At 54.2% G+C, this 26,988-nt stretch overlaps 10 protein-coding genes across 10 annotated transcripts; 4 read left to right on the top strand and 6 right to left on the bottom strand.

Annotated features, from left to right (window-relative positions):
• Positions 1 to 679: 679 nt before the first annotated feature.
• BO86DRAFT_187982 (uncharacterized protein) lies at positions 680 to 2,966 on the bottom strand. Its single transcript, XM_025666650.1, has 3 exons — positions 2,046 to 2,966; positions 1,373 to 1,977; positions 680 to 1,298 (listed from the first exon to the last, which is right to left on the bottom strand). The coding sequence occupies exons 1-3, from the start codon at positions 2,815 to 2,817 to the stop codon at positions 714 to 716; spliced, it is 1,962 nt and encodes a 653-aa protein (XP_025531190.1). The 5' UTR covers positions 2,818 to 2,966; the 3' UTR covers positions 680 to 713.
• Positions 2,967 to 3,930: 964 nt separating this feature from the next.
• On the bottom strand, positions 3,931 to 4,402 carry BO86DRAFT_187952 (uncharacterized protein). The gene has a single exon (XM_025666648.1). The coding sequence runs from the start codon at positions 4,305 to 4,307 to the stop codon at positions 4,059 to 4,061; it is 249 nt and encodes an 82-aa protein (XP_025531189.1). The 5' UTR covers positions 4,308 to 4,402; the 3' UTR covers positions 3,931 to 4,058.
• On the top strand, positions 4,278 to 7,139 carry BO86DRAFT_187958 (PDPK1 family serine/threonine-protein kinase). The gene is made up of 2 exons (XM_025666649.1): positions 4,278 to 6,683; positions 6,737 to 7,139. Exons 1-2 carry the CDS (start codon positions 4,497 to 4,499, stop codon positions 7,079 to 7,081), a joined length of 2,532 nt encoding a protein of 843 aa, XP_025531188.1. The 5' UTR covers positions 4,278 to 4,496; the 3' UTR covers positions 7,082 to 7,139.
• An 848-nt stretch (positions 7,140 to 7,987) lies between these two features.
• BO86DRAFT_453751 (Zn(II)2Cys6 transcription factor) lies at positions 7,988 to 10,642 on the bottom strand. The gene is made up of 3 exons (XM_025677014.1): positions 9,934 to 10,642; positions 9,339 to 9,879; positions 7,988 to 9,280 (listed from the first exon to the last, which is right to left on the bottom strand). Exons 1-3 carry the CDS (start codon positions 10,397 to 10,399, stop codon positions 8,260 to 8,262), a joined length of 2,028 nt encoding a protein of 675 aa, XP_025531187.1. The 5' UTR covers positions 10,400 to 10,642; the 3' UTR covers positions 7,988 to 8,259.
• A 909-nt stretch (positions 10,643 to 11,551) lies between these two features.
• On the top strand, positions 11,552 to 13,560 carry BO86DRAFT_187947 (uncharacterized protein). The gene is made up of 2 exons (XM_025666647.1): positions 11,552 to 12,258; positions 12,313 to 13,560. Exons 1-2 carry the CDS (start codon positions 11,725 to 11,727, stop codon positions 13,483 to 13,485), a joined length of 1,707 nt encoding a protein of 568 aa, XP_025531186.1. The 5' UTR covers positions 11,552 to 11,724; the 3' UTR covers positions 13,486 to 13,560.
• Positions 13,561 to 13,916: 356 nt separating this feature from the next.
• BO86DRAFT_445786 (putative serine--tRNA ligase DIA4) lies at positions 13,917 to 17,269 on the bottom strand. Its single transcript, XM_025676469.1, has 5 exons — positions 16,951 to 17,269; positions 16,850 to 16,884; positions 16,715 to 16,777; positions 16,158 to 16,645; positions 13,917 to 15,667 (listed from the first exon to the last, which is right to left on the bottom strand). The coding sequence occupies exons 1-5, from the start codon at positions 17,087 to 17,089 to the stop codon at positions 14,128 to 14,130; spliced, it is 2,265 nt and encodes a 754-aa protein (XP_025531185.1). The 5' UTR covers positions 17,090 to 17,269; the 3' UTR covers positions 13,917 to 14,127.
• Positions 17,270 to 17,729: 460 nt separating this feature from the next.
• Positions 17,730 to 18,298, bottom strand: BO86DRAFT_453747 (uncharacterized protein; the record flags this gene model as incomplete). The annotated part of the gene is made up of 1 exon (XM_025677013.1): positions 17,730 to 18,298. One exon carries the CDS (start codon positions 18,296 to 18,298, stop codon positions 17,756 to 17,758), a length of 543 nt encoding a protein of 180 aa, XP_025531184.1. The 3' UTR covers positions 17,730 to 17,755.
• Positions 18,299 to 18,488: 190 nt separating this feature from the next.
• On the bottom strand, positions 18,489 to 19,888 carry BO86DRAFT_331633 (putative acyl-CoA:6-aminopenicillanic-acid-acyltransferase). The gene is made up of 3 exons (XM_025668752.1): positions 19,805 to 19,888; positions 19,340 to 19,744; positions 18,489 to 19,284 (listed from the first exon to the last, which is right to left on the bottom strand). The coding sequence occupies exons 1-3, from the start codon at positions 19,859 to 19,861 to the stop codon at positions 18,640 to 18,642; spliced, it is 1,107 nt and encodes a 368-aa protein (XP_025531183.1). The 5' UTR covers positions 19,862 to 19,888; the 3' UTR covers positions 18,489 to 18,639.
• A 621-nt stretch (positions 19,889 to 20,509) lies between these two features.
• BO86DRAFT_396296 (uncharacterized protein) lies at positions 20,510 to 21,082 on the top strand (the record flags this gene model as incomplete). The annotated part of the gene is made up of 1 exon (XM_025673392.1): positions 20,510 to 21,082. The coding sequence occupies one exon, from the start codon at positions 20,510 to 20,512 to the stop codon at positions 21,080 to 21,082; it is 573 nt and encodes a 190-aa protein (XP_025531182.1).
• Positions 21,083 to 25,160: 4,078 nt separating this feature from the next.
• BO86DRAFT_187803 (uncharacterized protein) lies at positions 25,161 to 25,961 on the top strand. The gene has a single exon (XM_025666646.1). It carries the CDS (start codon positions 25,560 to 25,562, stop codon positions 25,881 to 25,883), a length of 324 nt encoding a protein of 107 aa, XP_025531181.1. The 5' UTR covers positions 25,161 to 25,559; the 3' UTR covers positions 25,884 to 25,961.
• Positions 25,962 to 26,988: the final 1,027 nt, after the last annotated feature.

Here is a 26,988-nt window from a genome sequence, read left to right as displayed (position 1 = left end):
CTTGGTTTGGTCTGGGGGTTTAGGCTGTGGCTTATTCCTCGACGCCGAATTCCACTCTACCGGTATCCTCACTGCTTAGATCTGAGTGGTAGGTACGTAGCCTCAGGTATTCAGGCACATATCCACTAAACCAATAACACGAATCTTGAAAACTCCAAACTGTGACCCGACCAAACCATCCCAATCCCAAACAGCCTTAGCCCGGCTCCACTGCCCTATTTACTCATTAAATCAGGAACCCGAAGGTTCCAGGCTCCAGCTCGGGCAGCCCACCCGGGACGCGTAAGTGCTTTGCCATCAAGACAAAACCTAGACTAGACTACCTACTCTGTAGGTGCATAGGAGGAGCAGCGCCAGGTGTTGACGACACCACAGCCTGCGATGGCGAAAGATTGGGGCCAGTGTCTACATTTGAACAAAGAAACCATTATCACTGATCATCCAGAGGATGCTGTCGTGGGCTGATAACGTAACGTTGACTTGGAACCACCGTCCGTTCCCGAGTCTTGGCCTCGCACCAAAGATAGGAATGGGGCAATCCCTGGGCTGGGCTGGCCTGCTGGGCTGGCCTGCTGGGCTGGCCTGCTGGGCAGTGGGCACAACTGTGCATCTCCTAAGGCAGTGCACCAAATCGAATCTCGCATGACATACTGTTACATCTCCTGTTTGCTACTTTGCACTTTGCATCAACAATGCCATTGCCAGGACCTGCACTAGTTGAGTGTTCGCACATTATCCCAACCGCCGCCTTCCCTGCTTTGTATGCTGCACTGTACCATACCCTCTGAATTCATTGCATGACAGTAGCTGCACCTTCCAGCTGACGTGCCTCTCCACCCACTGTTCCATACTCGACAGACACAGGAGCACATCCGACTGGTCAGCCACGAGTTTGTTGAGAGACACGGCTCCGCTCTTTCGAGGGGCATGTACTCGTACTCATAACTCTCACTCCACCAGATCTCTGAACTCCTCTGACTCTGTGCTCGCGAGCATGTCGAGTATCGCCATATTGACGTACTCTGCAAAATTTGCCGCCTCCACATCAATCGAGTAGCGGATCGCTTCCTGATGCTGTCCAATGGAAAATCCATCAGAGATCTTCTCAGCGAACGCCTGCGTGCGAGTATACGTACCTCTTCCTCCTCCTCTCGAGCGTGGGCTTGTGTGGCAAGCATTCGCGTACTCAACGGCTGCATCCGGGTATTTGACCTCCCATTGCCAGAAAGGGTCAATGATTGAGCAAGTGCTGTGAGCGTCGCGAATTCAGACCTTGATGGCTGATTTTCCTGACGGAACTGGTGGAAACAGAGAGATCAGCCCTGCGGCTGTACATACTCCTTGGCTTCCCCATGGATAGACCTGTACTTACCTCATGTTTGCCGGCAATGGTTCTGGGTGGATCCCCATAGCCCTGGCAGGAATCGGTTCCAGGATTTTGGTCAGGCACTCGGATCGATGGGCCTACGTCTGTCTGGGCACCGGGTGACAGCTTGCCAATAACAGCAAGGTTGACTCCCTTTAGTTTCACCAGCTTGGTCGGACGCTGGGTGTTCTTAGGGCCGCCATTGTCAACTGGGCGACCGTGCAAGTGTGCTTCTGTCGGTCTCGAACGAGAATGAGAATCATGCTGCGGTTCAGTGAGGGAAGCTGCCTTATCACCTAGAAGTGTGGAACTGTGGGCTCCCACCGCGCAACTGTCACGGCTTGGCACAGCATCATCCAAGAGGTTACTGGCCCGCTGGCCGCGTGTTGATTTTTTTGAGGATTGCAACTTGGTCTTGACACCATCAACCATTGCGTCTGTGATCGATGCACTTGCAAATTCCTCTTTGTCTGTTGAGCAAGGTGAGATAGGCTTTGTACTTCGTCCCGGTTGATTTGTTCCCAAGGAACGCGTGTGAAACTTGATATCAGATTTTGTGCCGCGTTCTTCGTCTGCTGCACCCAGGTTTGTATGGGTCCGACTCAGGTCCACTACATCTCAGCAGCACATCAGCCTCATTCTCTAAACAGGCCACAAATAGTGGTCCGCTTATACATACCTGACTGCTGCGTTGGCTGTCTCCCAAGCAATAGGTTGGTGAGAAGATCGGCGAGAAGCACAGCACAAGAATCCAGCGGTGCTAGAGGAGGAACAGTAGAAAATGAGCCCGATCGATGGTGAAGAGAAAAAGAAACAGATAAGACAGGATTCTGAGAGCAAGGCCTGGGAGAATGTGTTTCACCTGTGACATCACCCCTGACACTGTTTAACACAGCTCGGGGTTGTGTTAAACAATCAGACAAAGAAGTCTCTGAAAGGTCATAATAGCCCGGGGAATGCCCGAATTTCTCTCCATTTCGACCCCCGAAGGGCTTGTTATGACCATCCATTGAAAGCTGACATTCACTCTGCACATCTACATTTTTCTCAGCGGACCTTGTCGCCTCTAATGACAAAGCAGATGGCTGCACAATGATCGGCGAGCCTGCGTCTATTGTCGACGACGAAGAGGAAGTGGATGCCTCTGGTGAGCACGCAGACCTGGTGTTATGGTCTCCTCCTCTGCCACGCGGCGACGAGCCCTCTCCGGGGTCCTCGTCTGGAGCCGAATAACAAATGGAATCCGGCGGAGAGACGGACGGTGCAGAGAAGAGGTCAGAGTCGGACTCCAAAAAGGCATCATCCTCGCCATCATCAAAGCTGCTGTCATTCAGAAATTGATCGTGCTGGTGCCATTCCGCCAGCCGACTATGGCGGATGAGAAGCCGCTGGAGATGATAGCGCAGGTCTCCGTCTCCGAGGCTTATTCGGGTGGGCTTATACCGGATCATGGTTCTACCTGGGAGAATTCCGATTATCTGGTGTAATCCTTGCCTCGTTTTTTCTTCGGGGGTGCTCGGATTCAACTTCCGATGTGAGATTGGCCCGGGGGGGGGAGGAGGTTTGTGCTACATAGTAATCCCTTTTACTCGGGTGAGATTATATTATCGATGGTACTATCATCCAGTCTACGGAAGGTACTGAGCGAGAACTATATCATGAAGTCAAGGAAGGAGCGATGATATGGTGAGTTGGTGGTTGCTGCCTCAGATGGTCAGTCATGGTTGTGGCTGAGTGGGTGTAGTTCAGATTAGATGTCTTGATTCTTGGATAAATAGGCACCAGTCCGACGATCCGGCAATGAATCGAGCAAAATAGGAATGAAATCTATTTTTAAACTCCAACTCATGAACAGTACGAGCCCTGCAACAGAAAAGGTGGTCGCATTGACTTGTGGACTGTGAAGAACCTGGAACTTATCCATCAGTAGCTGTCACGGCAGACTGGGGGGGAAATTACTGCGTTACCTTGACAGTATTTATATATAGACCAGAGAATGATCTATGATGGGTATTCGGGCAAAGCCACGAGTCATCTATCATTCTCATAGCCTGTTGGAAAGGGGTTATCAAAGAGGATCAAATAGGTTCGCATCTAGCATCTCAGCATCAAGCGCGAGGGATTGGCTTGGAATTTGACAATGGTGGACTTTTCTGCCTAATTAAAGATGGACTGACTGGCACTTCTTCCGATATCATTATGATAGACTGAATGAGAATCTAACCCCAAGGAACAAGAATCATGTTATTAAATGAGGAGAGTAAGAATCCTAGTTGTTGAGCAGGCGACCAAATCTATAATTGAAGAGAATTCGTAGTCGAGTGACAGAGTTAATTAAGCTACAGTGAGGTGGTGTTGATGATAAGTAAGTAGGATATGGACCGTATATTCCTGAGGCTACCATCATCACTGTTGCTGTCAGCCTCACCCATCATCGATCAACCTCCATCTTCCCATCTTCCCATCTTTCTCTTCCTCTTCCTCTTCCTCGTCCCTCTCAACCTTCAACAACCTCCTCTCCCTCCCTCCCTCCCTCCCTCTCTCTCTCTTCTCCCCTACACCCTCACAAGATCCATCACTATCCGAACCTCTTCTCTCGTTCTTCTATCCATTCCCCTTCTCTGGCGCAGATCTCTCGCTTGTTGTGCCTCGATGCCTCCCCATCCGCATCTTCTCCGACCGCCGCCATAGTTCACTCACCATCCCCTTCCCTCGGCCGCTTCCCCCCCTCCCTCTCGCTATCTCCCTCTTGCTCATCTTCCACTCTTTTTATTATTTTTCTGGACCTTCTCCTGCTTCCCTTCCTCTCCTCTAGCCTCCCCCCCTCTTCTTGTTTTATCCACTTCATTCTCTGTTTCATTTTGTTGGCGGTGGGTGCCACGGTGGTGCCTGACCAAGGACATAGTGACTGTTCCCCCTCTTCTCCGTCTCCCATCTCCATCTTCGCTTTCCCCCCTCTTCTTCCTCTCCAAACTTCACCTTCCCCAATTCCCTTCTTCCCGCCCGCAACCCCCTTTCATTCCGCAACACCTCCCCCCCCCCAATTTCTTTTTTCCCCTCCCCCTCCAATCCTCCTCTCCCTTTTCTCTACAATAGGTTGGTTTGAGAATCAAACCACCTCTTTATCACCATGGATGGGGATCTCAGTCTCTCCCAGTCGTTGGGAGGACTACGCATTGCCAACCCTGATGATGCGTCGTTACATTCGTCTGAAGATGCATCAACACCTGCCGCCGGCGCTGCTTCAATAGCAGACTCCGATCTGGTACGCGATCCCGCAACCTCCGAACGTCCAGAAAGTGCCTCCTCTACCTCTCTTCCCCGACCGTCAGCACCTCCTTCCAGCTCCGAAGTCCAAGAAGCCCTCCCCGCGGTACAAGTCGAGCCCTCAACGAGGACCTTTGAGAGTCGGAGCTCGATATACAGCCCATACTCAGACCCTGCACAGCCGCAAACCTCGCAACCTTCACAAGCGACGCCTCAATACTCCCCCTATATACCTCAACAGCAACCCAACCCCGGTCCGCAGTCCTCCTCTCGTCCGCTCTCATCATTCTACGCGAACGGGTCCACCTCCACATTGGCAGCTCGAGAAGGCTCATATCGAATTCGGACCGATTCCGCCGCGTCTTCCGCCTCTGAAAGTCTGGCCCGGGCAGAGTCTCGCGGAGGCTCCGCAGCCTACCAAGCGGGTGTCCCCATACGCGATAACAATCACAACGATCGGTCGTACCGCACGGCACAACTACCTCCCGGAAATGGACCAATGGTGATGCGTCAGCCCTCTCGCGCCCATAGGGGTCCGTCGACTGGTTCCCCGTATGCCATGGAGAATGGCCCTAGCTCGAGCAGTGAAGATTGGCAAGATCGGGGTGCGGCTGTTGCTGTACGGCAGGAAATCGACGCCAACGGTAAACCGGTCGCGCGTTATATAAAAAAGGGGGTCCGCGATTTCTCGTTCGCCCATACGCTCGGGGAAGGCTCGTACAGTACCGTCGTATTGGGCACGGACCGCCAGACACTCAAGGAATACGCGATTAAGATTTTGGACAAGCGACACATCATCAAGGAGAAGAAGGTCAAGTATGTCAACATCGAGAAGGACACTCTCAACCGACTCACCGAACACCCGGGTATTGTTCGCTTGTATTACACATTTCAGGACGAACGGTCCTTATACTTTGTCTTGGATCTCTGCAAGGGAGGCGAGTTGCTCGGGGTATTGAAGCGCATGACCACTTTCGACGAAGAGTGTACGAGGTTCTATGGCGCCCAGATACTAGACACGATCGACTATATGCACAAACGTGGCGTCATTCACCGAGATCTAAAACCGGAGAATGTTTTACTGGACGGCCAGATGCACATCAAAATCACCGACTTCGGAACGGCCAAGATCCTCAAAAGTCAACGGAAACCGGGCTCAAACTCCAGCGGAATGCCTCCGCTCGATGCGACCGAAATTCCCGAGGATGAACGCGCGAGCTCTTTCGTTGGCACAGCCGAGTATGTCAGCCCGGAGCTCTTGACAGACAAGAATGCATGCAAGGCAAGTGATCTGTGGGCTTTTGGCTGTATCATCTTCCAACTTCTCGCTGGGCGGCCTCCTTTCAAGGCTGGAAACGAGTACCAAACCTTCCAAAAGATCGTCGCGCTCGATTACGAGTTCCCTCCGGGATTCCCTGCGATCGCCCGCGATTTGGTCGAACGCCTGCTGGTACTGGACCCGGCACGTCGTTTGCCGATTGAGCACATCAAGAACCACGAATTCTTCCAGGGCATCACCTGGGGCCCGGATCTATGGAAGCGGAAGGCGCCTCGTCTCAAGGCATACGTTCCGCCCCCACGCGAGCCCATTAAGCTCAACAACGGCGGCAACGGTGAGAGCTATCCCGCAAGCATCAATGCAGCCTCCGTAAACAACAACGCTAGTCAACGGGTTGTTCCTCGACTAGTGACCGAACTCCCGCCGCCGAGTCAGCTGGACATCGAATGGTCGCCCGTACTGACGAAGACTAATGAACGGATCCTCAAACTCGGCAACCTGGTCGTTTTGTCTTCTCCCGCTGCCCACAGTCCAGTCTCAAAGAATGGCGGTGAATACGAAGCCCCTCGGAAATTCTCGAGATTCTTCGGTGGCAGCACGACGAAGAAGCGTCAGCGCCTAGTCATGGTGACCTCCTCTGGCCGGATCATCATGGCAGCATCTGGCGGCGATGAGAAGAAAGCGAAGTTGGAACTGTCTCTTCTTACTCCGGGCACGACATATCGAACCTCAACAGACGCTAAGGGGACCTCTTGTTGGGTAGTGGATACGGTAAGTGCAGTCTCTCAGTGAAGATGGATTTGATTTCTAACCCAAGCGTCTAGCGTGACAAACACTATGTCTTTGAGGATCCCAAGCCGTCATCTGGTAGCGTAGGAACGACCGCCATGTCCACTCAGGAGTGGTTGGATACCCTGGACCGAGCCAAGGAAATGGCTCTGTCACAACAGGGGAATGGTTCATATTCAGATGACGCCTTCCGCGACCTGTCGTCCGGCTTGTCTAGCCATGCTAATACGTTGGATCGGAGCTCAGAACTCCAGCAAGAAAGCGCACCCACGGGCCGTGCCACTTTGGTCAAACAACCGCCAACCGATACAGACTCGGTTAAAGGGAAAAAGCGATTCAGCCGACGCCATTCCAAGAACGGCCTTGCGGCGGTCTTTTAGGCCCTTCTCACTTACCCTTCTATTACTCAAACTTCAATCCCCCAATCTCTTCTCCATCACTTTCTCGCCATTCCCTGAAAAGTTGGGATGCTGTCCAATGCGCAGGATCGCACACCTCACTCTCCTCTTGTCTTTGGAACATAACTCGTGCGTGTGTTTTGCTTGATATCCCTGAGTGTTTCCCGCAGCTGCGATTGGCAATTCTGTTTCTCTTTGCTACCACTTAGCAGGTCTTGCTTTGGGCTGTTGTTTATCGCGGGAGACCCAGTCATACACTCTAGCCAGCGACTCGTCGATTTTTCCTTTGTTTGCATCTTGTGTAAGAACTGTAATGTGGGTCTCATTTGTGTGTGCCTTTTTGCCCTGCATCTTTGCAATGATGAGCGTTGTTTTCTTTTTCTTTCTCCGGTTGAGATTGTTGCATTTAGATGGGAAGGAGTATGCATATATATCCCTCATCTGGCCCGTTGACCACTTTCGATCGCATCAATCTATTTTGCGCGATACTTGCCTTTATTTCATTCTGATATATATCCTTTGGACCTGGTGAGATCCAGGATCTTGAGATCAATAGATCTTGATTGTTCGTGGGAGAGAAGAGAGAGAGAGTGTGTGCGCCATGAGTGCATCTTCTCGCTGGGAGTTATCAAATCAAATCTCTAATCTTTTTTTTCTTTCTTTTTTTCTCTCAAGGGTGTTGTTGGTCAGCGACAGGATCCGGTGTTGGCTCGGAGCTTACTTAGGCTTTTCTTTTCTGGTTTCCCTTTCGCCCGCCCCCTTTACTCTCATCACCCATCTTCCCCGGGTTATCTATCTACCCCCCTCTCCAGGTTCAAGATAGGGACCTCGATAATAGTACCTTCAAATGCAAATACATTTCATACCTCTGATCATAATCTGTGCACCCGAGACGCCGCTGTCGTATGTAGAAGGCTTATTTGTGTCATGATATATGCACCCCGTTCTGCTCCTGTCCTAACTAGAGAGATAGTTATGTACAGCTGGTGAAGAGAATGTGATTGATGTCCAGCGGTGGATAGAGCGGTATATCCTCGCTTCATACTCAAGCCGGTTGGCGTTCCCTTTCTTGCCCCGAAACCCCACCGGCCCGATATACGCGAGATCGTGAAGTGGTCTGAGGTCGCGAAACCGCTCATCCCACGAGCACGAGCACGAGCTTAAATAAAAAGCCAGTCAATCCGGGACGCATCCAGCTCCTGGATCCAATCGAAATCGTCATCATCGTCATCGTCATCGTCGTCGTCATCGTCATCACCATCATCTTCGTCATTATAAACATTATCGTGGTCATTAGGACCGGTATTAGGATTAGTCGTGAAAGGAATAGTCGGATCCGGCGCCGAAGCCCAGGAATCAGGCGACGGGATCGTTGAGGCTGGGAGGGTGTCTTCCTGCTGGTGGTGGTGCTGGCGCCGCTGGCGCCGCTCCTCGACCCTCTGATCGCGCTTGCGCCACATCAGACTCAGCACCCAGGCGGCGTTGCGCACGTTGACGCTGGTGATGTCGTAGTAGAGGGCGCGGAGCTTGTCGAGCAGGAACGGGCGGAGGGCGGGGTCGGCGCACTCGGCGCCGGCGATGAAGGTGGGCCAGATCAGGCACTTGAAGTGCGGGTCGGCGACGGGGATGAGGGCGATCTGGCGGATGAGGAGGTCGGTGACAGCCCCGTGGTCGGCGGGGAGGCCGAAGTGGCGGCGCGAGCTTGTGGGATTCGCCGGCAGGCGTGGGCGGGAGAGGGCGCGGCTGGCGTAGAGGTAGACGGCGGCTTGGTAGATGGTGGCGAGGGCGGTGCGCATGGAGAGGTCCGGCAGGTGGAGGAAGCTCTGCATGGATTCCGCCCAGGCGGCGGGGTCGAAGGCTTGGATGTGGGCGAGAAGGGCGGCGGGGGATTGGAGCGGGTTGGCGTGGGCGGAGAGGTGGGGGGAGGTGAAGACCATTTTGGGGAGGTGGGGCGGGGAGGAGGTTTGGTTGTTGTTGTTGTTGTCGTCAGGTCCCTGGGAGTCATCATGTTCCATGTAGAGGCCCGCGTGGATGAGGAAGATCACTTCGAGGAGGTAGCCGGGGCAGCCGACCCAGGATGTCTCCTCGAGTCGCTTGAGGACCGCTGGGCCCATGTTTGAGGTGTAGAAGGGTCGCGTGAGGGAGCCGGGGCGGGCCAGCGTAGAGCCCATCAGTTGGATACTGGACAGGGTTAGATGAGGGCAGAGAACAGAAGAGCGAACATTCAGGCTTGACATACATGAGGATGCCATCTATCGCGAAGTCATCTAACCAGGAGAAGAGCCCCTGGGTTGCTGGGCCATGTGGGTGGTTCCCTTCTTGGCGGCCTTTCAGGAGTTTCTTGGCCCCTTCCAGATGGTACTTCCAGGCTCCGTCGCCGGATTCAATCGCATCCATTAGTGCAAGTAACATGATGGCGGCCAGCGTTCGGTTGTCGTGGCGCATGACGGGATCCTGGATGTCTTGCGACAATCGCTGCAATGCACGCTGTTTGAATCCGAGGAAATGCTCGTATACTTTCGAGGCCGGTCGGCGCGACAGGGATCCGATCACAGCCTTCTCTACGTCCTCCGACGAGAGCGATGTTCCTGCGGCTGCGTTTTCCACGCTCCAGGGCCCCGGAGAGAAATCTTCATCGGCTAGAATGGCGTAGTGTAAAGCCCCCAAGGCTGAAAGCACGTGGGCGAGTAGGGAGGAGTCGCCAACTAAGGGAGTCAAATCGCGGAACGGATTTTTGCCATTTGAATAGAGTGTAAGATAATTGGCAAGATACTGGTTGACTTTGACATCGGGGTCAGTATGAACCTGAGACCCACGGAGTGTTCATCACGTACAATGAATGATGTATTGCCTGGAACAATTGTCCAAATCCTTGAATAATGGATCCACCAGACCCCAGGGTGTAGGGACAGAGTCAAGAAGCTGAGGAGTGCGCTGTATGACGAGGCTCTGATCGTAAGCCCCAACGTCGGTCATTGCCAGGTCGTTGGATTCGTGCGACGACTCAAAACGATCGGTGTCGTGCGGGAGTGCAGGGCCGATGGTGTCGGGGGACGCTGTCGAAGTTGGTGAAGAGGAGCTGAAGTCATTGTCCTGTCTTGCACTCGCAGCACTCTTCACCACATCGTCGTAGCTGCGACCCATCATTTTACCCCGACTGGCGACGCCGCCCTTTACCCAGACGAGGGGTTTCTGATAGCCCAGACATTCCTTCCCCGCATCGCGACACTTGCGACAGGTGGGCAACCCATTGTCGCACACAATCCGGCGACGACGGCAAGTATAGCAGCCTTTGGTCATTGCTCCCCTTCAAACGTGTTCATGTAAGGCTGAGCGCAATCGACGTTGGTCACTGATTTGGCGTAGCGGGGTGGGACAGGTCCGCGGTGGAAGAACGGAGTACTCGGAACGGGAATCTGGAAACAACGCTCGACATCATTGATAATCGATCTCGAGGGTGGAACCTGGGGTCGGAAGCATTGCCTGTGAGTAAGTGAGACACCCGATGGTATGATTCGTATGATTCGTAAGATTCATCCTAAGTGATAGGGAGTTGGATTTCGGAGGAAGAGCGGGCGAGACTCGAGAAGCCCGGAGAAGGTGCCATCCATGCCTTGATTGGTGGAGCGCGTCTGACTCAATGGACCCGAGACGGAAACACGGCTAGCCGGATCAGGCTAGACTGCAGCGGGCATCCAGCGGCAGAGGCTCTGTCAAACAAGCCAAACAACTTAAACACGATGGACCCAAACAAACATTGAACATCGCATTGTGGTCGAAATGCCCAAGTAGAAACAGGATGGGATGAGAACGTCCAGGATAGCGAAGCCAGGAGACTTACCTAGTAAGGCTGAAGGGCTGAATCTTAGAAGAAGAAGGATCACAACATTCCAGCAAAGATGGCTGAGCGACACTGTACCATACCTAGTAGAACAATACTCCGTAGCGATGCAGCCACCCACCCGTGATCCCCCCAACCAACCACACCCATTTCCCTGCCTCCCGCACTTTCAACTTGAATCCTTCGCTTTGGCTTCACTTTCACCTTCAGGGGGAGCTGCCAATTTGGCCTGGGATTATGAGCCTTGGCAACTGGTAGCCATAAGGACTTTGTCTATCTGTCTGTTGACTTGCAATGTACCTGTCCCCGTCAGGCCAATCCTTTGTTCTTTGCCGGTTCAGATCTACCTGTATTCATTGCACCCTCACCTGCAGCAGCGGCTACACCGTGCGCGCTTTGGCTGCCTGCCCCTGTCGCATGAAGTGGACTGGCTTTGAGTGTCGGTCAGAGTGAATCACTTTCTTTTCAATAGTTCGTTGCTTTTCGTCATCTCCATCGCACCATCCACTCAGCCTTTATCTCCTAGAAATTATATCCCCGAGGTGGTCCGTGTGGTTATCGCGATCGCGGGGGATCAACAACGGAGAACCCGCCCGCCACTCGCAGACCTTCGCAGCCACATCCCTTTTGGCCGGTCAAGTCGGTGATTGTCGCGCGTCGCTCAGCATTCCTCTCGATCCCCGGAAAGCCTCCCTAGTGGGTGCGCGTGTTGTCGGCCCTTGAATGATACAGCCGCCGCTTGAGAGTTGGGATCTGTTCGGTCACTGCGCGGCTCGCTCAGACGATGTTTACCAGGCCCTCCAAAGCCACCTCCACGGTTACCACCATCGACATGGTCTCTCAGGCTCAAGTTCTCGATCGCTCCTTACCGGCGCAAAGCACCCTCTCCTCCACGTCCCGCCATTCGCATTCCAGCCGGCGACATCGCTCGAGTCGGTCTCACCACGGCGGTCTGACCCATCAACCCCAGAACGAATTCCCTATCTTCACTCATACCGGCGATGTGGAGATCGTGATCCGCGCGGGGGCACAGGAGCAACGTTACCTTCTTCACCGGCTGATACTGACGCAGTGCTCTGGGTTCTTCGAAGCAAGCACTCGGGATGGCTGGTCACCGCAAGCCCCCCCTCGGCCATCCAATCCAGACCCGGGGGTCCTGTCCAGAATCAGCGAGGACACCTCTTCGCTGTCCAACGGCTCAACCCTGGCGCAATCGGAGAGCGGGGGGTCGTCCTGGTCTCCGGAGAAACGGCGCTGGAAATATGAGCTCGACTGGGAAAACAAGGCTGAGGATGAGGAGCCGATCCTCGTACAAAAGGTGTGTATGCCGCATTTTCACCTTGCAGCTGACCTCTTCTAATCTGCTTTCAAGCCGCCGAGCTACTCCAGCGCCTTTGGCTGCGAGCCCGGGCAATATCCTCCGTCGGTGACGAAACCATCCAACACGCAGACAGGATTCGTCCGATCGATGGCCAACCTGGCCGGGATGCAGTCGGCCGTGATTCTACCGCACCGGAACAGCTCTTCCAACCCGCCCGTGGATCCCATCATCCGTGACTACGACAACCTGTTCCGGATGTTCTACAACTACCCGCCGACGATCAACAGCGTCAACATCGCGACCGCCTACTCCGAGTGCCGCGCGCTGCTCTCCCTGGCGGACATGTACGATGCGCTCCCGGTCACCGGACCACGGGTGGACCATCATCTGCTGGGCTTCGGATCGCGGCTCTTCAAGCAGATCGCCAAGTACCCTCCCAGCTACCTCAAGCTGGGCTACATGGCGCGGAGTCGCGTCATCTTCTCCGAGGCACTGATCCACGTCGTCGGACAGTGGCCGGCTGCTGTGCCGCACCTGCGCAATGGCAGCTACTCGCCGCTCCCGAATGCGGTCCTGGACATCATCGAGGACAAGGTCGAAGACCTTGAAGACCTGAAGGCGCGCGTTGACTCCAAGCTGCTCCGACTCACCCTGACCACCTCGCGCGGTGAGCGCGTCAGCCCTACCAACGCCTACCTCGACTGGCTGGCCGTGTCTTTATTCCGACAGTGGTTCGTCGACAGCACCACTCCGCCCCCGCCGCCCATCCTCAAAAACACCTCAACGAACCCGAGCAGCCATCACCACGGTCACAGCCACAGTCACGGCCATGGTAACCACCACCGATCCACCGCCAACCTCCCCTCGTCATCCGCATCCACCGTCCCGCCGTACTCCTCCGCGCGCGTCTACCGCCTCATCGGCTCGCCCTCCACCCAAGCCTACCTCCCGCACGACGACCTCAAACGCTTCCTCAAAGTCCATCCCACCCCCTCCGCCGAGGCGCTGTACAACCGCGACGTGATGAAACGGTTCGAGCGCAAGATGGACGAAATCAAACGGCTGGCCCGCGAGATCGTCAAGCCCCTGATGCGGAACTTTCTGGAACTGGACCTGAAAGACAGCAGCAGCAGCAGCAGCAGTACCGGCCATAGCAGTGAAGGCGGCGGACTACCCTACTTGACCTGCACCAAGGTCGAAGATGAGGATATTCCATGGGAGTGACATGATCCACCAATCAATCACCCAGTGCAACAACTCGACACGCGACACGACCTCCTTTTTCATCTACTTGAGCAGCTTCTCCTCTCCCACTTACGATTTTTCTCATTGATTTTGATTCCTTTCGATACCCGGTTCATGAATATAGTTTTTTACGGTTGATGGTTGATGGTTGATGGGTTAACGATATACACGGATATGAGGTTTACGTCTACTGTTTTTTTTTCTTGGTTTTTTTCCCTTCCTCTTGAACCTTTGATTTTCTTGTTTATCTTGTTCGAGTTTTTTTCTTCAGTGATGAATGATGATGCTATCCACTCGCCAAAATCCCAATTAGTCCGTCCTAGTCCTAGTCCTAGTGAATGTCTTATGAAGTTATGAATTACAGATAGGGTGTCTCTTTTCTCCTTGTTTCTTCGGGCTTTTGACGTACGCACTCGTCTAAGCGTCATTTATCGTACATTGTAATATAATCACAACCCCCTTGTATAGAGCAGAGCATAGACTCCTTCCTGTGTAGCCATGGAAGAGGAGAGAAAGAGAGAGGGATCCTCACAATACACGTAACATAATCATACATTCCAGTTCTCACCGCACAGCTCTCAGAGCTGTAGGTATACCATCTACCCAAACATCACCTCGACATCACTTCTGCTTCCCGATGACCTCAATTCCGCCCATCCACCCGCGCAGCACCGCCGGCACGACCACCACCTCCCGCGCGGGGTCCCAGCCGTGCTCCAGGATGGCGGCCAGCACGCGCGGGACCGCCATGGCCGTGCCGTTGACGGTGTGCGCGAAGCGCGTGGGGCCCTTGGGTTTCTGGGCCTTGCCGTCGCGCACGCGGGTCGCGAGGCGGCGGCTCTGGTAGTCCGTGCAGATGGAGGCGGAGGTGACCTCGCCCCAGGCGGATTCGAGCTGCGCGGCTGCGTCGGCGACCGCATTCGCGGTCGGCGCGGTGGCCGGGACACTGCGCAGCCGCGAGGGGAACAGGACCTCGATGTCGCGCTTGCGGCTGGCGCTGGCGCCCAGATCGAAGGTGGGCATCTCCAGGACGCGGGCGGGCAGGCCCAGGGCCTGCAGGATTTCGGTCTGGATGGTCAGCAGCTCGGCGAAGAGGTCGTCGGACGAGGTCGCGGATCCGAGCGAGTCGGCCCACGCGAACATCTCGACCTTGGTGAATTCGTGGACGCGGTACAGGCCCTTGGTGTCGACGCCGCGGGAGCCGGCCTCGGCGCGGTAGCAGCGGCTGGGGCCGACCAGCTTGAGCGGCAGGTCGGCGGAGTCGAAGGTGCGGCCGGCGTGCATGGCGGCCAGCGGGATCTCGGCGGTGCCGGCGAGGGCGCGCTGCGGTCTCGCGCCGTCCTTGTCGGCCTGCTCGAGGGTGAAGATCTGCTGCTCGTTGTGCTGGTCGCGCGGCTGGAAGCCGCAGGCGTCGGCGATGTGCGAGTAGACGATCGAGGGCGGGGCGACGGGCTTCCAGCCGTGGCGGCGCGCCACGGTCAGCGCGTACTGGATGAGCGCCTGCTCCAGGAGCGCGCCCTCGTTGGTGAGGAAGTACCAGCCCCAGCCCGTGGTGGTGGCCGAGCTGGTGAAGTCGAGGAGGCCCAGCGTGGTGCCGATGTGGACGTGCGACCGCGTCGGGTCGGGCTTGGAGGCCCAGTCGGGCAGCGGGGAGGCCGGGTCGAAGTTGAGGTAGGAGATGAGCGTCGGGGCGTCGCCGACGGGCGTGTCGGCCGAGGACAGGTTCGGTAGGGAGAGCGCCAGCCGCTGCATCTCTTCATCGCAGGTCTGTTGCCGCGTGAGCTGGGCCTGGGACTCGCTTCTCAGGCGGGTCGCTTCGGCGCGCAATTGGGAGATGCTGGGCTCGGCGGTGGGGGTGGCATCGTCCGGGTGCTTTGCTTGGGCGGCGGCGAGCTCCGCGATGGCTTTCTCGAGTTTCTTGATCTGGGACCGTGGGTTCCGGAGGTTGACGTCGATCTCGCCGATCTCGTCGTACAGCTGCTGGATGGTGGAGGGGTGTTGCGCGTGAGCGGGGTAGTTGCGGTCGCGACAGTTCTGGGCGTATAGCTCGGGGTTTTTGCGGATGTGCTTCACGTCGGGGGTGGGCTTGGGCGCGGTCGGCGGTCGGACAAGCTGGGAGCGGCGGCGGGCGGAGGAGGAGAAGGTGCGGCGCGTGAGGGATCTGCAGCCTAGGCAGATATAGGGGGGGTTTGGCGGAGGCATTGCGGAGGGGCTGTGCTGTGTGGATTGGATTGAGGTTGAAGAGGCAGCAGAGGAGGAAGAGCGGAAGAGAGCTGGAGATTGAAGGTGAGCGGAGCTGGCAGACATGCCACCTTTCCCGATCGGGTATTTACACTATATCGGCTGCCTCAGCTCCAGAACTTATTCATATCAAAGTCTTGATACCATAAGATGATATAATATCGACTAGAAAGGCTCTGGAAAGCATACTAAATAAACCAATAGAGATAAGAAACATCGCTAGACAACCCGATCATGATGTATATACGTACATGCTATGCGGAGAAACAATCTGTGCCAAAGTCATATCATATCATATCCAAGTTCATCCCATCGTTCCACTTCCACACACCAAACCAACTATACCACACCTCTTTCCCCCCTCTCCTCTATAGTCCCCATTTACCCTCCCCAACTTCCACCTCTACAACCCCAATTTATGCTTCCGAATCCTCGGCCCCACGCCAACCATCACCAAAACCGCCCCGATCAGCACCCCCCACAGCGGAATATCCAACACATTGACGTTGTACGTGGTCTGCGTCGCCGCAGCCACCGTCGCCAACTCCAGCACCAGCAGCAGATACCCGGACTGGCGGTGGTACTTGTACAGCGTCTTGCCGCGGTCGACACTGCCCAGGACCTGTCGGGGCAGGAAGTACTGCACCACGCCGCCGGCCGCCTGCAGGATGATCACGATGTAGGTGATCAGCCCCAACACGCCGTGCGGGGAGGTGAGCCGGGCGTGGTCGCCCTTGTTGATCTCGATGATGAGGAAGGCGGCCAGGAAGCCCAGCACGCTCAGGGCTTGGATGGTGTAGTGGACCACGGTGCCGCGGCGTTTCTGGGCGGCGGTGGCGGTCGGTTGGAGGATGAGGGCGGCTTGGATTTGGAGGAGGAGGGCGGCGGAGTTGAGGAGCTGGACAGGGGGGAGGAGGTTAGATGGACCGGTTGGATGAGAGGGAAGGGAGGGGGGGGGGGGACTGACGGGGTGCGGGGAGAAGAAGATGAGCGGATGCGAGAGGATGCCGGTCCAGACGAGGATGGTGATCTGGTTAATGGCATTTGGTTAGATTCTTGGAGTAGTTCGATGGATGAGTGGGCGGATGTGGTGGGTCCTTACCAGCAGGATGCCTACTTGGGCAGCGAGGGCAGTGCCTGGAAGGTCGGATGAGGTTCAGTCAGTGGTTATTCGTGCGATATATTGAGTGCTGGGATACGCACCTCTGTAGAGGTTGGGATACAGAGAAGCATTGTCGTCGTCGGACTGAGGCCCATTGCCGGGAGTGGACAGCAGCGGAGAATCCTCGCGGGAATCGATGCTGTCGGGATGCAGCTGGGGGATGCCTGTGGCGGAGGCCATGAGGGCGTTGTAGTACTTGTTACAGGATGGCTCAAAGAGATGAGACTCCGATGGAAGTATAGAATATAGAATATAGAGTATCGATGATCAACTGGATTGTTGGAAGTGGCCAATGGGCAGAGGGTTATATGTCAGAGAGGCCGAAGCGAGCATGACGAATGTGGGGAGCGAAATGATGAATTGCTGCGGGGAAGATTGGAGTTATGAGTTATGAGTTCAGTTATACCAAGCTACTTCCTTCCATACAAGTTCAGTTCCAGTAAGTAAATCATAACCCCGAGTTTTCATTATCTCCGAAAGACTCCGGCTCAGCATCTGTCTATATCTTCAAATTATCAGGATGCAATTCCTCATCAGCTCCTGTGTTAATCTCTGGTAGGGGTTCAGTAAAAAGCAAGAAATTCAATCAGTCCAGCATCATGAAAAGCATATGTGTAAATATATTAGATTCTTGGACAGTCGGAAATTGCTTTGTCTGATTGAGAGATTTGGTGGAAGCTATTGAGATAAGGAAGAATCCTTATCTTACCGTACTGTACCTTACCTGAACAGCAAGTACTGTATAGTACGACAGTGCTACCACTACAGTGCTACCACTACAGTGCTACCACCACCACCACTGTCAAACAACCCCCGTTGATTATCATCCGGAGGCATCCACCGCAGCTATTCCGAGTCCTCACTAGCATCCTCGGGCGCGGTGAAGTAATCCGACCCTAGACGCGAACCGGGGGAGCACGTGCCCTCGCTACGAGCTGCGCGAACAGCACGGCGGGCCTCGAGAGCCGCTCCGTCAGCCTGAAGGGCATAGTCTCCATAGTGATAACTACCCGGATGGTGGGTGGAGGCCTGGCAGCGAACGATGCTTTTGGATCGGACTCGACGGGGCCGCGTCTCGGCATGTTTGGCAAAGTGTTCCGCCCAGGTGGCCTCGAGAGGCACGGCTTGAACGGGGGTTGCTTCATCATCGGTGGCGGTTGCAGCAGGAGCAGGAGCAGGAGCAGGATTAGGATTCGGCGCCCCCTTGCCATCAGTGACAGTGGTAGCCGCTCTCTTGGAAGCGGCACTGGTCGACTTCGCGACAGTTGCAGGGCGAGCTGCGGGGTGTGGGGTCGATGCACGAGGTGGAAGAGCGTGAGGGTGTGGCGCCCAGGGGCGCATGCCCTCCTTCTCTGCCTCGAACTGAACGTGAGCCTGTTCTTCGGACATTGTCAGTTTGGGTAAAACTTAATCTGAATGCGTCTGTTGGTAGACAGGAGCGGTCAGTGGCGATGTATGACGGTTTGGGAATGAGGAGCATTCGATCTGCTGGTGGGATTCGTGTCTTTATATAGTTGCGAGTCAACCGGGAAAGAACAACATTCATCGTCAATTGCATAGTATCATCTGGCAACTACATCAAAGAGCACGGTTATCGAGTCTTTATTGGGGGAGCAGTCGAGACATTCAACTAACCGAAATCCTCCACCATCAGTCCTGCCTAGTACCAACACAAAGGATTCTGAAGCTATTCTCTATTGTTCGCGATATACCAGTGCCGGTCTCTCCCGTCACCGCCAGGGCAACTTGATCACCGCACTCTCCATCCCCGACCCAGGCTTGCCAAACACAACCTCTGCTCCCAGATTGCCGTCCTCCAACCGCATCACGATATTGAACAACGTCGCCGTCCGGACAATCTTTGGCTGTGCGGGATCCTCCTGCCAGCAGATCGACTGCGGGCCGTCGCAGGTATCGGAGAAGATCTGACCGCGAAGCACCGTACCCGCAAGCTCAGCGCCATCCCCATCGAGGACTTTGCTGTCGACGATCTCTCTCGCCAGCTCACGCACCCGCGCCAACCGGACTGGCGACCCGGACAGCCACGGCGGCTCGATAACCCGCCGGTTAGCTAGAAAGTGGTTCGTGTGGGTGACCATGCCGTACTCGTCCTCGGCTAGATGCTCGTCCCCGAGAGGGGAGAGCTCCAGCCCGCGGGCGACAGTAGGGTCTGCGATGAGAATGTGCTGGCTGGAGGCGACGCCGCCCAGGGAGGACAGTTTCTGAACCGCCGCGTCGACGGAGACGCTCTCCAGACACAGACGCAGGGCGATATGGATCGGCAGTTTGGAGCTGAGACAGGGATGGGCGCGGATGGCGTTGAGGCAGACGCCCACGCCGGCGCTATTGAAGCCGATCTTGCCGACGATGCCGGCCTGCTCATTGTCAGCATCTGCATTATCGTCACGCTCAAACCGTACGGATTCTCACCTCCGTAACCATGTAGATGACTGGTTTATCCGGTTGGATGATCTCGACCAGTGCGAGATTGCCCTGTACGCGAGTGGTGAAATCCCAATTCTGGGCGAGAATGCGACCCCGTCCCCGTCGGTGCAGCGCGAGACTCGTGCAGCCATCGGCGAACTTGCCGAAGGAGATCTCGCTGCGGCAGTTCAGGGCGACGATCTCCAGAAGTGTGACGCCCGCCCCGTCGGCGATGCCCTGCATCTCGGCCAGGAGGTCGGGGGTGGACCGCGCGATGGTGGCGCGAAATTCCTCGGCCAGGTCGAGCACGGCATCCCACGACATCTTCGAGGTATGTTGGAACATGGCTTCGTAGACGGCGAGTTGGTTTCTGATCTGGGAAAGGAGCTGCTTGCCATGTTGCAGGCCGATCTGCGACAGTCAGATGCGATGATTGTTACCGAGGTCCTGCACTGGAGGTAAGCAACTTACTTCTCGCGCCGTGCCAGTTAGCACTATCTTGGGGGGTTCTTCTATCTCCACATGCATAGTGAGACTGTCGCGTCAAGCAGATCGATACAAAGGAGCAAAGACAGGGAGGAGGGAGAAAGACGGTGCGACCTGCGCGGGGGAAGTTCTTATCAATCAATCACTTGCGCCCGCATGGCCAAATGCGGGGAAAGCAAATCATGATAACCACTTAAGCCAGTGTGTTTACATGCCTGCATGCAACCTAATAAACTATGAGTTCTCTATGAATTCACTTCCCCGACACCTCGCTTAGGGGCAGCTGGCTCCCACAAACATGAAGACGATAATTCCAAAGCAGTATCAGATCGAGACCAGGCGAACAGCCTGTCCTACTCTCTCTTAGTTCATCTCCCACACCCACACCAGGCACCCATCCATACTGAGATCCACTTCCTTGTTCCCTCAGCCGTCTCTCAATGTTCTCTCTATCAAAAAAGTACACTCTCTGAAACACACTCTGCCTATAGAAACACACTCTCTCTATCGAAACACAATCTCTCTATCGAAACACACTCTCTCTATCGAAACACACTCTCTCTATCGAAACACACTCTCTTTTTGTTAAAACACACAATCTCTCCATCAAACTCACCCTCAGTCTCTCTCCCTTCCATTCAGACACCTGACCAACCTCACTAACCATCCCACCTCCCACTCCTAGCCAAAATGACCAAACCCCACCCAACCATCACCGAACAGCTCCAGACCACCTACGACGCCCTCCTCCGGATCCTCTACACTCACACCGACGCGCAGGGCATCTCGCACCGCCCCTACGGCCTCGACTGGATCGACTTCGAGCGCCTGATGTACCGCCTGCTGCTGCTGCAGGGGCTGGCGCGGCCCGGCGACCGCATCGCCCACGACCCGTGGGTGCTGTTCCTGGACCGGTATGCGCCGCGCTCGGTGCGCCGCTCTCCGAGCGAGGCCGGCCGCGTGGAGGTGGCGTTTTTCCCCAGCTCGATTCTGCAGTCGCCTTCCTCCGGCTCTCCGCCCCGCTTGGTTTCTGTGGGTGTTGTGCAGAGAGGTGGGGATGGTGGTCGTCGCAGCGTCAATGGCACTACCAACGGCTACACTACCAGCCGCAATGATAGCAACAACTACGCCCCCATGAACAGTGACAGCACTGGAACCCGTGCTCGGGTGGACTCCAACGGCCACGTGCACTTTGACCATACGGCTGTGCAGCGGGATCCGAGTCAGAGACGCTCGCCTTCTATCCCTAGGTACTTTCAATGACTTTTCCTCTTAGGGACAGGTGAGTTTGAGACGCTTAGACAGAAGAGCGAGACTGTTGATGCGTGTGCAGGATTACGTTAACAAAGAGATACAGGTCACGCACACTCCATGCTGTCAATGTCCATGTGTTCGTGACTGATAAAGCCATCACCTTTGATTTCTTCTGGAAGTGAAGGAACGAAATGCATGATGCATCTGGTGCAAGACTACTGGGGGTGTTCTCTGGAGTTGGAGTTCGGGTTGACTTTTGTTCTGGCCAAGTGTACAGAGTATTCTTTGATTCAAGGGGAGTTCTTTTTGCTGATGCAGGGGTGGTGGTTGTTGTGTTTGTGTACAGTGTACAGTACAGCGTGTGTTTTCATTCTGGTATGTGCTTGAGATTGTTATGAGAGATGATGATGATTATGAAAGTCTATGGGCTGGGTGGATGTGATGGAACGGCGTCTAGGCTTTTGGTCCGGCGTTCGCCAACTACCTTACATTGAAAAAGTTCGAGTTGGGTGGTGTTTTCGCAAGCGTTGTGTTGTGTATGGAAGAGCGTGTGGATTGTACGATCTAGGGATCAGAATCTTTCCTGTTGTTTCTGCTTTCGATGTACAGTACCGAGTTTGTACCTACTTCTGAATTACTTTTGTCGAATTGCAGTCTACTGGTCTGATAGGCGAGTGGGTGAGCCTTGATGAGTTTGGGGTAGCCATAGATTCTGTAAGTGATCCGATGAAGCTCAGGGATGGGCTATGTGGAACAATTTCTTGACTCCTTGGTAGTTGGTTCTAGCTACGGTAACTTCTCTGTGTAAACAAGCCTGGTGAAAGCCTTTGGATCACGTGGCCGGTTTACTCAGAAATATCGACACACTTCATTGGAGAAGTATAAGATTATGCGATTCCCTCTCTTGCCCAATCGTTCGGCCCACCCAGTCTACTATACCTCCTCTATCTATCCCGACTTATACTAGTATCCGAGACAACTTGCAGACAAAGTACCGTAAGCAAAAATCCCGACCCTCTCTCGCAATCAGAGTTTGCCAATGCAATGGCTGAAACAGCGGCATATCTGCTTATCCCCAACTTCGGGCCTATCGTACCACCCACCGTCATAACTTTGTACACGATCTCTTTACTTTTTCTAACCGCGAACTGAAACCGAAAACCTCCGATGGAAGCCTATGTCTCAAACCTTCATCTTTCTCAGATGGAGCATTCATTTAATATCTGCGTCTCTGAGACAGAAGCAAAAACCAAATGTCATCGTCATTGTCATCGATCGTCTCGGGTCGAGCTTGCATGTCGATAATCCGAGTCAAAGTGGCGGCACTTTCCTCCCCACCCAAGTCTCTCATCAATGGGGAAAGTGATGGTTCAATTTCTGGATCGGTGGTGTGACGGCGGAGGTTTATACATAGTAACCTGGCCACTGACTTCCAAGATCCACGTCGATTGAAGTATACCCACCCATACTGTAGTTTATCATCTTGCCGCTCCAGTCGCCCTCCTCCCCTCGGATGACTGAGACGTCATAGGTTAGCTAGTCCCATAGCTTATCGACGAATTATCATGATCAGCTACGGTTCTTAAGTACTGTATCCTGTCCTTGCTGACAGAGGGGGTTCTTGCTTTGGCAGTGATGGTTGCAGCTGTGACAGGGGCAATTGTATGATGAACCCAGTACTGTACCTACAGATTCGGTTCTTGCTCTTCCAGTTTCGTTGGATAAGGGCTTGGGAAGCTGTAGTCCAGTTTATACCGGGACCTAGAATAAGGCAACTATCAATCTATATACCGTACAGTACCTTATAGTGCAGTACTTTACTAGAAACCTTGACATTGGATGGGACCTTAGTGTAGCTGTTATAGCGTTCCTAAAGAGGAAATAAGATAATGCCCCCGGGGCCAACTCACCACTTCCTTCTTCTCTCGAAACTCCACGAGATCCCGGAAACACACAGTCCCTACTTCACCTCAACCCCTCATGCAGACCGCTCCAACCAAGACAGAAACCGTTACCATTGCCACAGGAAAACAGGAGATTTACACAGCCGTTGGGACGAATCCTGCACCAGCAAGTCGAGCATCACTTTGATCATTGCTAGCTCAACGCTCACAACATACCAGTCCAGTGACACGGCAGTCACGATCTCACCTGGTTCTGTACCTATGTACAGTACCTATGGAAGTAAGTCAGTGTGTGTATCAGTACGCAATACGCAATACGCAAGAGAAAATTAACACTCGGGTCGGATCGTCGACTAGGCGACGTTGACGTTGACATCGACATCAACATCAGCAGATCAGATCAGATCGCATCCCCTTAGCCCAGCCCTAGCCTCATGATCTACACCACCCGAAAGAGACAGGGGGTCCAGGGATCTACCTGTCTCTCGCCTCGACCGTTGGAAAGTCTTGTCTCAGACTGATTCCAACCGTTGCGTCCCCCCCACCCTTGCCGGAATGAAGGATAGACACTTCCTTCAAAGGAGGCAGATCGCATCACTACATATCTGCAAGGAGCCCGTTGACCGGCTGAGGACCACATGATCAAACCATACACCCACACAACAGACATACAGTATCCACGGATGGAGGCATGAACCATGCATTGCCTGGAAAGGGAAGTGAGAAATGAAGAAAAGACAATGACAAAAAAACAGAAACATGAAAGGAGAAAAGGTTCATTAACCCCTTTCCGAGAGACCTCAGAGACCTAGTCAGTATGACAGTGGCGTTGCTCCAAGGACACTGACAGAACTGCTTGCAACCAGAGATCCAAAGTCCTGTCTGTCATCGGAGATCCCCCTTTGAAACGTCCTAAGAACGAAAACGTCAGGAAAGATCATAGAACCAACCCTCCCCAACCTTCGGTCCTGCCCACTCTGCCCGTCATGCTTTTCTGATCCTCTTCGAGTCTTCTCTTCGCCCCTAAAGGTTGCACAACAACGCATCCAGCGGCTACATGCAGATCACTTCGGAAAGAGCCACGAATCGGGGATTATTAGGCCAAACTGTCATCGAGGGCAGCCAGAGCTCGCCCCTTATACCAGTACCAGCGGCGAAAGAAGGAGGCGGCTGCTGCTGCTGCTTGTCCACGACCAAAAGAAGTAAACCAGGGTTTCTCCCTGCTCTTCGTCCGTTGGGAGTAGCCGTGAAGCCACAACACACACACATCTGTTTCTGTAACCTTGGAACCCCCCCATTTTACCCCGGAAAATACCCACCCAACGTCCCGACCAGGTAGGCATCACCTCCTGGCGCTCGCTGGGACACCTGGGCTAAAGATGAACGACATTCCTCTCAGGGACAGAACATGCGACATTCTCTCATCTGGGCGCCCTGTTTCTTTTTTGGCGGGTAACTGGGATCAACCGGTGTAACAAACAGGTCGCATGGCCTTCTTTCTTTTCCTTCCCTCGGGGTATGATGCTCGTGTTGGAAAGACGGGGTCAAACTTCGGTGAGCTTTTCGCTGGCTATGATGAAGAAGGCGAAATTTTCGGCGGCCCACTACATATGCAAGATCCGCACCAGCAATATGATGGAAAGAAGAGAGGGCATGAGCACACCTCCCCATCGCCGCCATCGATCCGGACCAGGTTATGGGGTCGTTTTGGAAGAAACGGGAGGATAGGCTGCACTTTCAGGCACAATCATGAAAAGCCCAAGGCACTGCAGCAGGGTAATTGAAACCACGCCTCCCGTTCGCCCCCTCCTCCACCACCATAACCTCCTCCCCCATTCTCTCCCCTAGACCGACCGACGATAGGCTGTGCCGGTGTCATCTTGACGGTTTCACAACTCATCCCAAACAGGCAACGAACGAGACCGTCATCCGTTTCGGCGATTGGCCCCCTCGGGCAACAATCACGAGATAACGACACGATTGGGACTGGGCACGAGTGATTCTCGAACACCTCATCAGCTCATCCCAGGGAAGAGGAATTTATAGAAACAAAATTATAAAAAGTGGTGCTGGCTTGTCTGTCGTCTTTGGGCTCCTCACTTTCTTTTCCTCGTCCTTGTTGGCAGCAGGTGCATCTGATGGTCCTCGTTGGTATCACCGTGGTCCCTGTCACAGGAAAGACAGACACTGAGGAATATTAGGGTCTGGGAGGCAACAGATTAAGATAAAGACCAAGGAAACTCCTTGACCTCCATTGAAGAATCGCTCTCGAGCCCATTCCAGCCGTTCCTCTTTCTCCTGTGTCTTCTGGAAGTCCAGCAGAACAAAACCTTTCTCTCACACAAACCCTTTGGGGCCGTGTCTTCTCCCTCTCTTCTTCATATACCTGGGGAACATCACGAGTGACTTCCACTACTTGACACGGCGAAACCCCTCATCTGACAAAGCTCTATTGAACTTCATTGGCTTCTTGCTGCCCTTGGGCCCCCCTTCACCACTTGATCTTCTGTGATACTCTCATCCTCTCACGGTCTTTCTCTGACGCTCTCCACCTCTGTCTCTGGATAGCAAGTCGGCCCGCCATGCCACCCAAGGGCCTTTACTACCAGACTGCGCTCCCCGAAGCACGCGGGCTGAAGTATGACGAGTCCGATATGGCTCTCTTCCACGCCAAGCTCTCCTATCACTCCACCATCGAAGCCCGCATGGCATCCAAGGACTCCAATCTAGCATCGATCTCGGATGCCCAGGCGCGGATCCTCAAGCGCTGGGAGATGCTGAAGCAGGTGGAGAAGGAGATGGCAGACAAGGGCAAGTCTCTGTCTCCCGCGGAAAGAAAGCAGCTCGCCCAATACGAGTGGCGGTATAAACGACTGGAGGAGGTGGCGACCCAGAGCACTAGCTGAATTGGAAAAAACAAAGAAAAACGAGAAGAGAAAAACAAACACATATGACATCGTCGGAGTGGGGAAAGATAGCATCACTGGCGTTGGTTTAGATGTGGATTCGAACAACGCACTGGTGTCAAGATCAATGGCAAGTGAAGAGTTGCGCCTTGTGGTTTAAAAGTGAACCGTAGAGTCCTTCCATGTGTTTTTGGACTGGTTTTGGGCTTGATTTTGTTGTGTTATTCTTTTTTTTTTTTTTTTGAGTCTCTCCTCTCTCATTCTGTTCGTATGAGTTGAATAAATGTTAATCCAACGGTTCCCACCTCTGCCCCAAATATAATGGAAGTCGCTCATGCTTCTTGACTTATCAATGCACCGAGTGACTGCAATGGCCTCATCTATCACAGGGTGAGTACACTCGTGACCAGCTCACGACTCAAGGAAGGCAGGGTAGACCTCCCCTCCCTCCTCCCTCGAGAAGCTTTCACATAGTTCATGGTGGGGGCAAAAAGACAAGAAAAAATAGAAAAAGGAAAAAGAAAAATCCCCGCGACGTCACTAATGTAACATAGCCTCTCCGAGTCGAACACAGCATCTTGCACTTACACTGTAACTGTAACCAAAGAGGCGAAGCCCGCCTCCCCCACCCCGATGTAGATCCAGTACTGTACTTCATCGAGATCAGATCAAGCATGTGTCTCAGACAAGCCACCAACAGAATAAAAGCACAATAAACAATAAGGAGTATGCCAAAAATGGGGTCGAAGTGGCGCTCACGGCAACTTTTTCCTTTGCTTTATTTCCCTGTTCCTTTTTCGACTGTAGGTATCTATGTCTTCATTCGAGGGTCAAGTCACGTCACGCAAAAGCCATTGAATCGTGAACGGCTCGTCCTCCCTCCTCTCTGGTGTCCTACATCGGGCACGCGACATGTCATCTTCGGCCTAGTAGTTCCTGCCACAATCCAGAATCCAGGGAAGTCAAGGCCGTGTCAAAGTCGCGGCGTGTGGTGTTGACACAGACGCACACACGCGCGCGCGCGCGACTCCCCATCTTGGGAGGGTCAATTACCACATACCACGCATCTTCCGCCTCCGCCTCCGTCCGTTCTGACTAGAGGCCA

This window comes from Aspergillus japonicus (genome assembly GCF_003184785.1).
Source record: "Aspergillus japonicus CBS 114.51 unplaced genomic scaffold BO86scaffold_6, whole genome shotgun sequence".
Classification (NCBI taxonomy): Eukaryota; Fungi; Ascomycota; class Eurotiomycetes; order Eurotiales; family Aspergillaceae; genus Aspergillus; species Aspergillus japonicus.
The sequence above is the reverse complement of the archived record's forward strand: the minus strand, read 5'-3'. Positions and strand labels throughout refer to the sequence as shown.

Bases quoted from the DNA above. Each gene is read 5' to 3' on its own strand.
- BO86DRAFT_187982 (XM_025666650.1), bottom strand. From the start codon at position 2,817: ATGATCCGGTATAAGCCCACCCGAATAAGCCTCGGAGACGGAGACCTG. The intron at 1,978-2,045 runs GTATGTATAAGC...GCTGAGATGTAG, and splicing joins ACAGCCAACGCAGCAGTCAG to TGGACCTGAGTCGGACCCAT. The intron at 1,299-1,372 runs GTAAGTACAGGT...TGTTTCCACCAG, and splicing joins CCATTGCCGGCAAACATGAG to TTCCGTCAGGAAAATCAGCC.
- BO86DRAFT_187952 (XM_025666648.1), bottom strand. From the start codon at position 4,307: ATGGAGATGGGAGACGGAGAAGAGGGGGAACAGTCACTATGTCCTTGG.
- BO86DRAFT_187958 (XM_025666649.1), top strand. From the start codon at position 4,497: ATGGATGGGGATCTCAGTCTCTCCCAGTCGTTGGGAGGACTACGCATT. The intron at 6,684-6,736 runs GTAAGTGCAGTC...CCAAGCGTCTAG, and splicing joins CTTGTTGGGTAGTGGATACG to CGTGACAAACACTATGTCTT.
- BO86DRAFT_453751 (XM_025677014.1), bottom strand. From the start codon at position 10,399: ATGACCAAAGGCTGCTATACTTGCCGTCGTCGCCGGATTGTGTGCGAC. The intron at 9,880-9,933 runs GTACGTGATGAA...CCGATGTCAAAG, and splicing joins CAGGCAATACATCATTCATT to TCAACCAGTATCTTGCCAAT. The intron at 9,281-9,338 runs GTATGTCAAGCC...AACCCTGTCCAG, and splicing joins GCGATAGATGGCATCCTCAT to TATCCAACTGATGGGCTCTA.
- BO86DRAFT_187947 (XM_025666647.1), top strand. From the start codon at position 11,725: ATGTTTACCAGGCCCTCCAAAGCCACCTCCACGGTTACCACCATCGAC. The intron at 12,259-12,312 runs GTGTGTATGCCG...TCTGCTTTCAAG, and splicing joins AGCCGATCCTCGTACAAAAG to CCGCCGAGCTACTCCAGCGC.
- BO86DRAFT_445786 (XM_025676469.1), bottom strand. From the start codon at position 17,089: ATGGCCTCCGCCACAGGCATCCCCCAGCTGCATCCCGACAGCATCGAT. The intron at 16,885-16,950 runs GTGCGTATCCCA...CCGACCTTCCAG, and splicing joins GTATCCCAACCTCTACAGAG to GCACTGCCCTCGCTGCCCAA. The intron at 15,668-16,157 runs GTTGTAGAGGTG...CCTAGGCTGCAG, and splicing joins ATTCGGAAGCATAAATTGGG to ATCCCTCACGCGCCGCACCT.
- BO86DRAFT_331633 (XM_025668752.1), bottom strand. From the start codon at position 19,861: ATGCATGTGGAGATAGAAGAACCCCCCAAGATAGTGCTAACTGGCACG. The intron at 19,745-19,804 runs GTAAGTTGCTTA...TGACTGTCGCAG, and splicing joins TAACTGGCACGGCGCGAGAA to ATCGGCCTGCAACATGGCAA. The intron at 19,285-19,339 runs GTGAGAATCCGT...GACAATGAGCAG, and splicing joins TCATCTACATGGTTACGGAG to GCCGGCATCGTCGGCAAGAT.
- BO86DRAFT_187803 (XM_025666646.1), top strand. From the start codon at position 25,560: ATGCCACCCAAGGGCCTTTACTACCAGACTGCGCTCCCCGAAGCACGC.